This window comes from Muntiacus reevesi, chromosome 8 (genome assembly GCF_963930625.1).
Source record: "Muntiacus reevesi chromosome 8, mMunRee1.1, whole genome shotgun sequence".
Classification (NCBI taxonomy): domain Eukaryota; kingdom Metazoa; phylum Chordata; class Mammalia; order Artiodactyla; family Cervidae; genus Muntiacus; species Muntiacus reevesi.
Window position 1 is genome coordinate 25,789,292 of NC_089256.1, and position 12,093 is coordinate 25,801,384.

General features: G+C 47.1%; 1 protein-coding gene across 5 annotated transcripts in view; it reads left to right on the forward strand.

The window, feature by feature from the left end:
- Positions 1 to 11,380: 11,380 nt before the first annotated feature.
- The window catches only part of DIP2A (disco interacting protein 2 homolog A), a 109,209-nt gene continuing 108,496 nt past the window's right edge, over positions 11,381 to 12,093 (forward strand). For all 5 annotated transcript variants that reach the window (XR_010664172.1, XM_065942324.1, XM_065942325.1 and 2 more), the window contains exon 1: positions 11,381 to 11,749. Coding sequence is in view for 4 of the 5 variants with exons in the window: in XM_065942324.1 (XP_065798396.1) it covers positions 11,659 to 11,749 (91 nt within the window). In the remaining variant the exon portion in view is untranslated. The remainder of the gene's footprint in view (positions 11,750 to 12,093) is intronic.

Here is a 12,093-nt window from a genome sequence, read left to right on the forward strand (position 1 = left end):
GCAGTAAGGAGATCTGCCCTCCACAAGACCCACTGTGGAAGTGCAGAAGGTGGACAAGAAAACTTGCCTGTGGGTGTCACTCCGCTTCTTTCTTCAAGTGGCAGAAACCAGACCTCTCTCCAAGGAATGCCTCCTGGCTTCTTCCTGGCATTCTTCTCAATGCTTGAACTGTCAACAGTAGAGGCCAATGCTGAGCCCTTCATGTGGTGAGCTGGCTCCCACAATCATGTGGTGATTGCTTCCACCAGGAACAGACACAATCCAGGTGTGGCTTCAGCTCCCCTGTCTACAGTGCATCTGCTGACACCAGTATCTGTGGACCTGGAGATGTTTTACTCATTGCTGTAGCTCTGTGTGATGCTGCCCCTTAGAAGCAGGCATACTTTAAAGCAATGAAAGTCCAGGTTGAGCTCACACATAGAATCCACTGGTCTTACGTGTTGTAGGAGGTCACCAAGAAGACATGACTGCGGGTTGATCTGTGACTTGGCCCTGGGCTGTCAGAGACTCCCCCTGATCCTTGACTTGTGCATTCTGCTTGCCTTATCCACACTAGAAGCTGCCCCAAGGGCACAGCTGGGAGAGAGCAAGGTGGTGGCGAGACCATATGAAGGTGTGCATGACTGAACCCAGTTCAGGCCTCCATATAAGCTCTTAATATTCTGCTGGATGCACCTAATACCAAAACCAGACAAAGATGCCACAAAAAAACAAAACTACAGGCCAATATCACTGATGAACATAGATGCAAAAATCCTCAACAAAATTCTAGCAAACAGAATCAAACAACATATTAAAAAGATCATACACCATGATGAAGTGGGCCTTATCCCAGGGATGCAAGGATTCTTCAATATTTGCAAATCAACCAATGTGATATATAGCATTAACAAATTGAAAGATAAAAACCATTTGATTATCTCAATAGATGCAGTGAAAGCCTTTGACAAAATCCAACGACCATTTATGATAAAAACCCTCCAGAAAGCGGGCATAGAGGGAACATACCTCAACATAATAAAAGCCATATATGATAAACACACAGCAAACATTATCTTCAATGGTGAAAAATTGAAAGCATTTCCCCTAAAATCAGGAACAAGGCAAGTGTGCCCACTCTCACCACTACTATTCAACATAGTTTTGGAAGTTTTAGCCACAGCAATCAGAGAAGAAAAAGAAATAAAAGGAATCCAGATTGGAAAAGAAGAAGTAAGACTCTCACTGTTGCAGATGACATGATCTTCTACATAGAAAACCCGAAAGACACTACCAGAAAGTTATAGAGCTAATCCATGAGTATAGGAAAGTTGCAGCATATAAAATTAACACACAGAAATCCCTTGCATTTCTATATACTAACAATGAGAAAACAGAGAAATTAAGGAAACAATTCCATTCACCATTGCAATGAAAAGAATAAAATACTTAGGAATAAATCTACCTAAAGAAACAAAAGAGCTATGTATAGAAAACTATAAAACACTGATGAAAGAAATCAAAGATGACACAAATAGATGGAGAAATATACCATGTTCATGAATTGGAAGAATCAATATAGTGAAAATGAATGTACTACCCAAAGTAATCTATAGATTCAATGCAATCCCTATCAAGCTACCAATGGTATTTTTCACAGAACTAGAACAAATAATTTCACAATTTGTATGGAAATACAAAAAACCTCAAGTAGCCAAAGCAATCTTGAGAAAGAAGAATGGAACTGCAGGAATCAACTTGCCTGACTTCAGTCTCTACTACAAAGCCACAGTCATCAAGACTGTATGGTACTGGCACAAAGACAGAAATATAGATCAATGGAACACAATAGAAAGCCCAGAGATAAATCCACGAACCTATGGACAGCTTGTCTTTGACAAAGGAGGCAAGAATATACAGTCAAGAAAAGACAAGTTCTTTAACAAGTGGTGCTGGGAAAACTGGTCAACCACTTGTAAAAGAATGAAACTAGAACACTTTCTAACACCATACACAAAAATAAACTCAAAATGGATTAAAGATCTAAATATAAGACCAGAAACCATAAAGCTCCTAGAGGAAAACATAGGCAAAATACTCTCTGACATAACTCACAGCAGGATCCTCCATGACTCACTTCCCAGAGTAATGGAAATAAAAGCAAAAATAAACAAATGGGACCTAATGGAACTTAAAAGCTTTTGCACAATGAAGGAAACTATAAGCAAGGTGAAAAGACAGCCTTCAGAATGGGAGAAAAAAATGGCAAACGAAGCAACTGACAATAATTAATCTCAAAAACATACAAGCAACTCCTGCAGCTCAATTCCAGAAAAATAAATGACCCAATTTAAAAAAATGGACCAAAGAACTAAACAGACATTTCTCCAAAGAAGACATACATATGGCTAACAAACACATAAAAAGATGATCAACAGATCTCATTATCAGAGAAATGCAAATCAAAACCACAATGAGGTACCATCTCATGCTGATCATAATGACTGCTATCAAAAAGTCTACAAACAATAAATGCTGGAAAAGGTGTGGAGAAATGGGAACCCTCTTACACTGTTGGGAATGCAAACTAGTACAGCCACTATGGAGAACAGTGTGGAGATTCCTTTAAAAACTGGAACTAGAATTGCCATATAACCCAGCAATCCCACTGCTGGGCATACACACCAAGGAAACCAGAATTAAAAGAGACATGTGTACCCCAATGTTCATCACAGCACTGTTTGCAATAGCCAGGATATGGAAGCAACCTAGATGTCCATTGGCAGATGAATGGATAAGAAAGCCGTGGTACATATACACAATGGAATATTATTCAGCCATTAAAAAGAATGTATTTGAAACAGTTCTAATGAGGTGGATGAAACTGGAGCCTATTATTCAGAGTAAAGTAAGTCAGAAAGAAAAACACCAATACAGTATATTAATGCATATATATACAATTTAGAAAGATGGTAATGATGACCCTAAATGCAAGACAGCAAAAGACACAGATGTAAAGAACAGACTTTTGGACTCTGTGGGAGAAGGCAAGGGTGGGATCATTTGAGAGAATAGCATTGAAACATGTATATTATCATATGTGAAGTAGATCGCCAGTCCAGGTTCAATGCATGAGACAGGGTGCTCAGGGCTGGTGCACTGGGATGACTCTGAGGGATGGGATGGGGAGGGAGGTGGGAGGGGGGTTCACGATGGGGGACACATGTATACCCATGGCTGATTCATGTCAGTGTATGGCAGAAACCACTACAATATTGTAATTAGCCTCCAATTAAAATAAATTAAAAAAAAACTGAAAATAGAACTGCCATATGACCCAGCAGTCCCACTGCTGGCCATACACACTGAGGAAAACAGAATTGAAAGAGACACATGTACCCCAGTGTTTACTGCAGCACTGTTTACAATAGTTAGGACATGGAAGGAACCTAGATGTCCATTGGCAGATGAATGGATGAGGAAGTTGTGATACATATATGCAACGGTATATTACTAAGCTATAAAAAAGAATGCATTTGAGTCAGTTCTAATGAGGTGGATGAAACTGGAGCCTATTATACAGTGTGAAGTAAGCCAGAAAAATAAATACCAATGTAGAATATTAATGCATATATATGCAATTTAGAAAAACGGTAACAATGATCCTATCTATATGCCAGGCAGCAAAAGAAGCACAGATGTAAAGGGCTCTATGGGAGAAGGCAAGGGTGGGATGATTTAAGAGAATAGCATTGAAATATGTATATTACCATATGTAAAACAGATGACCAGTGCAAGTTGAATGCATGAAGCAGGGCACTCAAAGGCAGTATTCTGAGAGAACTCAGAGGGACAGGGTGGGGAGGGAGGTGGGAGGGGAGTTCACAATGAGGGGATACATGTGCACCTGTGGCTGATTCATGTTGACGTATGGCAAAACCACCACAATGTTGTAATTATCCTCCAATTAAAATAAATTTTTAAAAGTTAAAAAAAGATTCTGGTGGATGCAGAGAGTTATCTTCTGGTCGCCCAAGACAAACCTCATCAGTTCCCTGCTTATGAAACCTGCTGCCTGATGACTTGGAGGGTCTGCCTCTTTCTTGGATCTCTCCTTGCCCTTGTGTACAGAGGCTAGTTTATGAACCAGGATTACAGATCCCAACACTGGAAGCAATTGCCTGGGCTGAAGAGTGGAATGGCTAGCTGAAGGCTTACTTTCAGCACCAGCTTGGAAATCAGTCTTTCAAGTTAGAGGTAATGTTGCAGACTGGTGTGTGCCTTAAACCAGTAGCACATATATCATGTATATCCCTTACAGCCAGACTGCAGGTGCCTGAAAAGCAAGAGGCAGACTCTTCCACTGCAAGTGCAAGTTGGATTCTCTATCACAGTTTCTTGATCACAGTTAAGCAAAGGAGTACCAAGATGCCCCGTGTGGGTCATGGGTTCCACACATTCTTCCTTGAGTGTGGAGCAGCCCTACCCTCTCCTCTGCCCAGATAATGACTTCTCCTTTTGCCTCCTGGTCCTAGATTCAGGAACCCAGGGTTCCCAGACATCATCCATCATTTATATCCAGTAGAACAGGGAGTGTTCCTTTTGGGGACCAGGACCTCTAACCCTGCAGAATCTAAACTTGGAGGACAGGGGGCACAGAGTTCCCCAGTGGACCATTGGCAGTGATCTTAAGTGGGCCACTCCTATTTCCACCTTTGGGTTTAGACTCAGGTAGCTTTTTTGTTGGGAAACGATGCCATAGATGGCTCCCATCTTTGCAGAACACTACCTCCACCTTAACACTTCAGCTGTGCCTTTAGCTGACTGTCCCAGTGCCCAGTCAGGCAGCAGATCAGTGCTCACTGCACATCCTGCTGTGTAAAGTGCACCCTGCATTTCCTTTGCTGTAAGGTGGGATCCTGTGCCAGAGGAACAAACACTCCATAAGCCCTTGCTGGCTGACACCTGTGGACAGGAGGTCAAACCTACCTGTGCAGTATTAATCTATTTCTGTGAAAACAAAACTGCTGGCCCTTCCCGGATGGAAGAGTTCCAGTAGAGCAAACGGCTGGTTGAACTTCTCTGTGAAAGGAGCCACATCGGGAGCTCCTCATTGGTCTCTTGCTGACAGGTTAGACCAAGTGAGCGGTTGGATCAGCTTTGGGCCCATAAATAGCCTCCAGCTCCATGACGTTGGTCATTCTGTCCTTGTACCCATCGTGCCAGCACACAGGTTGCCAGTAAGCAATGCTGTCCAATGTCAACTGTTAGAATTGCTGTCTGCTTGGTGACTTATTGTGTTCACAGGTGCCCTCTGGTGGCACTAACATTTTATACCAAGGCCACTCTGCTTGATGCCCATCCCAGTACGTCTTCCCACATGCTTTCCTAGTGCCCAGTCACAGAGGTCACCCAGCATTGCCCTGTGTCCACATATATTCTCACCTTGGGCCACTACTTACACACAAAAGTGGATGACAAGGAACTCTGCCCAGTGGGGGATATGTCTCCACTGCTGTCTTTCAAGGCCAGCCCTGCATGAGGCTGTAATGTAGCTGCTGTCCATTTTCATGCTGATCTCAGGTACCAAGTCAGGCTTAAAATTCAATATTAAAAAAACTAAGATCATGGCTATCCAATTCCGTCAATTCATGGCAAACAGAAGGGGAAAAGGTGGAAACAGTGACAGATTTCCTCTTCTTGGGCTCTAAAATCACTCTGGATGGTGACTGCAGCCATGAAGTCTAGAAGACAGTTGCTCCTTGGAAGAAAAGCTATGACAAACCTAGTGTATTAAAAAGCAGAGACATCACTTTGCCAACAAAGGTCCAGATAGTCAAAACTATGGTTTTTTCCCAGTAGTCACGTACAGACATGAGAGTTGGACCATAAAGAAGGCAGAATGCGAATAATTGATGCTTTTAAACTGTGGGGCTGTAGAGGACTGTTGAGAATCCCTTGGACTGCAAGATCAAACCAGTCAATCCTAAAGGAAATCAACCCTGAATGCTCATTGGAAGGACCGACGCTGAAGCTGAAATCCAATGCTTTGGCCACCTAATGTGAAGCACCGACTCATTGGAAAAGACCCTGATGCTGGTAAAGATAGAAGGCAAAAGGAGAAGGGGGTGACAAAGGATGAGATGGTTAGATGGCATCGCCAATTCAATGGACATGAACTTGGGTAAACTCTGGGAGATGTTGAGGGACAGGAACACCTGGTGTGCTGCAGTCCATAGGGTTGCAAAGAATCGGACACAAGTTGGCGACTGAACACCACCACCAAGCCAGTCCATCCAGGAATGAGGCTCAAGATTTCCCCCCTCTGTCCATGTGTCCTAAATGCTTCTCCATACGGTCATAGGTGTGAAAGGAGAGAGGGGCTCTGATACAGCAGCAGTGGGTGCCTTGTGGGTCTGGGCCACCTATCCTGCACTCACCTGTGACCCCTGAACAGTCTCATGTTCAGTCTTGAACATTCTCCTTCCACCTGGTGGTGGATTGCTGCTGGGTCAAACCACCCTGATGATCTTGTGAGTTTGGCAGAACCCCCTAACAAGGCACTGTTTTGTCTGCATGGTCACTTGGTGTCCCAAGGCCAAATGGTCCACCCCTATCAGAGCACAGAAGCACACCAAGACTTTTTTTTCCCTAAAAGGCAAATAATTCTCTGCTTCCAGGGGCATGGCAGAACCTAGGGTCCTGCTTCATGAATCTCCTGCTGAGATGTGCCAGAAACTCCACAACATATCATTTCCCACCACCAACACCACCTGCTAGACCATATGGCTGGGGCAGCACAACTGCCTGCATCACAGCCTCGACCAATTACAAAAACTCTTACTTTTCTGAGTTCTTCTCAAACTTGGAAGTCTTCCAAGTCACCCAGTATTTGGGCCAGAGCACTATTCATAGGTGTGGAATATGCCATTTCCAAAACCTGAAAAGATCCAACAGTATCTTCCTTTATTGATGGCTGAAGGTGCAAGATTCAATAATTGTCTTTGCCTTTTGGAAGGAATGCCCTAGGGCACCACTGACCATTGGATCGCTAAAAATGTTACAAATGTAGCAAGTCTCTGAATCTTCACAGGGTTTATCTGCTACTCTCTGGAGCAACTGTATCTTACCAAGGCCTCCAGCATCTTTTTAATATTATTGATGTAATGGAGCAGTGTGGTATTCTTCAGGATGGTAAAGTCTTTGGACCACAAGAGAGCAAGAAAGGTAATAGCCTTCAGGCAAAACTGCATCTGTGTTCCATGTGAATGTGAAATGGTCCTGATCCTTTTTTTCTGATGGGGACAGAAAAGAACACACCAAATTGGTAGCCACACCCTGCATCTGACACAGAAACTACTATCAGGGCTACCACTGTTGAGTTTGCAGTGTACTGCCATCCTCCAGGATCCAATTTCTGCAGGGATCATACTGGTGAATTTAAGACTTGGGGGGGCCACCATGCTGTATCCTTTAGATCCTTAAAAGTGGCCCCCAGTTCTGCCACTGTCCCACCCCCAGAGATTCTATGATCTTGACTGAAACAGATCAGTTTTAAAGGTTTCCACTTGACTTTTCCTGTTGTGATAGCTTTAACCCTACAGGTCAGGGACCCAACCTGAGAGTAACGTTAATTGCCAAGTACATCAATGCCAATTATTCAGTTTGGGTCACGGGAAATGACCACCAAGCAGGTCCATAGAGCTGGTGGGCCTGCTGTAAGCTGGACCTTGAGGAGGACTCCATTAATTATCTGGCCACCATATGCAGCCACTTTGACAGGGGAGCCGTGATGATAATGCAGATGTCTGGATATCAAAGTCAATTCAGACTTTGTGTATATCAGTCTTCAGAATGTTTGGCTATCCACTTTCTCCCTGGGTGTAGTTATCAAAGGAAATGGCTATTAGACTCTGGAAAAGGACTTCAGGATTCATTTCTGTATGTACTTGTGGTATACTGCAGGGTCCTTCTTGGTATTTGGCCACCTCTTCAGTACCACATCTGAAAACCAGCTCAGTCTAGAAACTGGCTGTTTGATCCTGATTTTCTTATTCATCCATCCTTAACTATTTTCTGCTGGTGTCTTCAACTGCCCATCTGTTTTGCCTCTAGGGATGCTGTGTTTTATTAACCATTTCTGCAACTGTCCACAGATCAGGGTCCCTTGGCTATCACTCAGACCTTGCTGGCCACTGTAATTTGCAGTACTGACTTCTGTCAGTTACAAGCTCCTTCCTGGCCTCTTTTCTACTAGGATCCACCCCCGCCCCCCAACCAAATGCTGTTCTGGGGCAACCTTTCCTACTGTCAGCTCTTGCCTACAGGGGTGAGCCACCAATGACTAGTGGGAATGGCCATGTGTGGATATGCTGGCTGATGCCTCCAATCTGTGCTCCAGCATCAACTGTCAGACATGTGAGTAAATGAACCTTCAGATCATTCCAACCTCCAGCCTTCAAGCTGTTCCAACTGAAGCTCTAGATGATGTAGGTCAATTCTACTATGCCCCGGCCCTCAGCAACTTAGGATAATAAATGATTCTTGTTTTAAGCCACTAAGAGTGTAGTAATTTGTTATATAGCAATAGACAATAGCATCACTTTAGGAGTTTGCTACCAGTCTTTGCCTAGGTGTTAGATCCTGTATCTTAGAAGACTGATCATAAGTCTTCGACCAACTTTACACTCCAGTTTTCTTCTGATTTCTGCAGGGCTCCTGCCAGTGAATTAAACAAGGATGCTGGGGACCACCACTTATCAAGCACACTTATAATTCAGCCTCACAAAAACTTGCCTAGCTCCTGGCAGTTAGCTGGTTCTTGCAACCTGCCATGGACTAAATTATGTCCCTGGAAAAGATGTTTAAGTCCTAACCCCCAGGTACTCATGAATGTAACCTTATTTGGAAATAGGGTCTTTACAGGTGATCAAATTAAGATAAGTATTATAATTAGGGCAGGTAAAAATCCAACCTAGATAGCATATTAAAAAGCAGAGACATTACTTTATCACAAAGGTCCGTCTAGTCAAGGCTATGGTTTTTCCAGTGGTTATGTATGGATGTGAGAGTTGGACTGTGAAGAAAGCTGAGTGCCGAAGAGTTGATGCTTTTGAACTGTGGTGTTGGAGAAGACTCTTGAGAGTCCCTTGGACTGCAAGGAGATCCAACCAGTCCATCCTAAAGGAGATCCGTCCTGAATATTTATTAGAAAGACTGATGCTGAAGCTGAAACTCCAATACTTTGGCCACCTCATGTGAAGAGTTGACTCACTGGAAGAGACCCTGATGCTGGGAAGGATTGGGGGCAGGAGGAGAAGGGGATGACAGAGGATGAGATGGCTGGATGGCTTCGCTGACTCGATAGGCAAGAGTTTAAGTAAACTCTGGGAATTGGTGGTGGACAGGGGGGCCTGGCGTGCTGCAATTCATGGGGTCGCAGAGTCGGACATGACTGAGCAACTGAACTGAACTGAACTGAAAAATCCAATAACTGGTATCTTCAAAAACAGGGAATTTGGACACAGAAACAGACAAACATATAGGGAGAAAGGCACATGAACATCAAGGCAGACTGGCACAATGCATCTACAAGCCAAGTAACACCAGATTGCCAGCAAACCACCAGAAGCTAGCAGAGGAATAGAAGATCATTCCCTCACAGCCCTGTCACTTCATTCTAACTTCCAGTCCCCAGAACTGTGAGATAAACTTCTGTTAGTTTAAACCCAGTTAGTGGCACTTTGTTACTGCAGCTCTAGCAAGCTAATATGTTCTTTTGAGGGGAAGGGGGTTATAGTTCAGCTGAATTATACTAAGAAATAACCATAATTATATGCCTATTGTCCAACAGATTGGGGAGTGGGGGGCTAGGTTGGTAGGGAAAGGTGAGCCACATGGGCAGGCTCCAGAGGTTCAAGACAGTCCAGGGGGTAGTGTGGGATGGGGTGGGGGTAGGGGTGAGGAAATCTTTGAGGGCATCTACCCAGATTTCCCTAACCAGGATCCCAAACTTAGCAAAACAGAATTGTCTTGATTGGGTGTTTACCATCATAGAGACTCTTGAGCCTAGTCCTTGTCTTTACTGTTTCAATGAAGGAAATGAGGATTTCTTTGAATGCAATCAAAGAGACTCCATCACTTTCAATGGTCTATTGGTAGCCATCAGCTGTCCATTATTTTTCTGAAAAGCATCAGTAGTATTAAGGAATACTGGAGTGGGTTGCCATGCACTCCTCCAGGGGATCTTCCCCACCCAGGAATGAAACCTGTATCTCTTATGTCTCCTGCATTGACAGGCAGGTTCTTTACCACTAGCAGCACCATTTGGATAATGCCCACTTCCACTATCTTTCCTTATAGCTAATATTTCCATCATAAAACGGTCACTAGAGCATTCATTCACTTCACTGGTTCACACTCCTACCTCAACACAGGTGAAAAATTAACTGGGGCAAGCACTGCTCATCAGAGGCCTTCTGTATTGGCCCAGTGGCCAGATTGTTCTGCTGCCTCTGTCACCTGAAGGATGTGATGTAGGAAACTGACCCTCTGCATACAGTTGTGGTTACTCACGTCCACCACAGTCCAGTGCTGTGCCAGGCAGACACACTTCCCACGACACTGCACAACAGTTCCCTCTGGATTCTCGAGTGTGTGTGTGTGTGGGGGGGGGGGATGTCAGTGCAGCTCCACTACCCAACCCCCCCAGGCCCTGCACGTCTGTTGTTCCCTCATGTCTGTCCTCGCACTTCCCAAGGTCACCGCACCGTCTGAAATTGCTGCTGGAGCTCCTTCCAAGGCTGTTTTGAAAAGCATTTGGGCCAATACACGTCATAACGGGTCTATGAAGGACGTCCAAAGGGGCCCGGGAGGTCTACTTGGCTCCTGGGAGTTGTGAAAAGCCCCACGAGTGAAGTTCACTCGTGTTGGAAGGAAAGCATGTGGACGCATTCCTCAAGAGCAGGCCCAGCGCGCCCGGAAGCCTCAACGTTCTCCATCTCAGCTGCGCCCCACTGTCCACGCGGATTCCACACCAGTGCCCGCTGCTCGCCCGCCTAGGGGCCTGAGGGATCGCCGCGCACTGACGCCCCCCTGAGTCCAACGGCTCTAGCACACGGGCTGAGAGAGGCCTCGTGCCGGAGACCCCAACACTTAAGTGGCCGCCCTCTCAGCGGAGCCTGCGCTCCAGCCGGTCCGCGATCCAAGCCTCCCGCGCAGAGCCTCTCGGGAGTGACTTTCTCCCGGCTCAGTCAATGGAAGCCCGGGACGGCTTCGCCGCGTCCTCACAGCCAATGGCAGCGAGCATCTGGTGTTGCTGGGCGGGGCCAGGCGCCCACCAGGCTGGCGACCCGCCGCACACGCGCGCTCCCCTGCCGTCTCTTCCCACCGCGCACGCGCGCTCCGTGCAGGGCCGGCAGGGCTGTCGGGGACGCGCGGGGCGGTGGCGGCGGCGGCAGAGGAGCGGCTCGCGCTCGTGCCCGCGCCCGTGTCTCTGTGGAGCCGCCTGGGCCGCCCCGCTGCCCGCCGCCTTGGCTCCCTGAGGGCCGATGCGGGCCGCGGGGCTGAGGGGAGCGACGTAGCTGTCGCCCGCGCGGCCACCTGGGCTGGGCCTGGCGCGACCCCGGCCCCGACCCCGCCCGGCTCGAGGCGGCCGGACGGCAGTCCTGCTGCGGGGCCATGGCCGAGCGCGGGTGCCCGTTGGAGGCGGTGCCGCTGCCCGCTGAGGTGCGGGAGAGCCTGGCCGAGCTGGAGCTGGAGCTGTCGGAAGGTGAGCGGCCCGGAACCCGGACCCCCGCCCGGCTCTCCTCCCAGACCCCTGCCCAGGCCTGGCCCCGCCTTAATGCGACCCGGACCCCCGCCTGGCGCTCACACCCGGGACCCCGACTCGCGTCCGGCTTCCGGCGCCCGGCCGGTGGCCGCGCTTTGGGTGTATGGCCTCAGGCGCGGAAACCCGGACGGGGATGACCGCTGTGTCCGAGCGAACTGCCCAGCCAAGGCCCGCGTGTCAGCGCGTAGGGACGGCGCCGGCTGCATTCCCGCGTGCCTCGGTTTCCCCTGCGAGACCGTGTGGTCGCCGCACCTACCTCTCGGGATAGTTGGGAGCCTGGAATG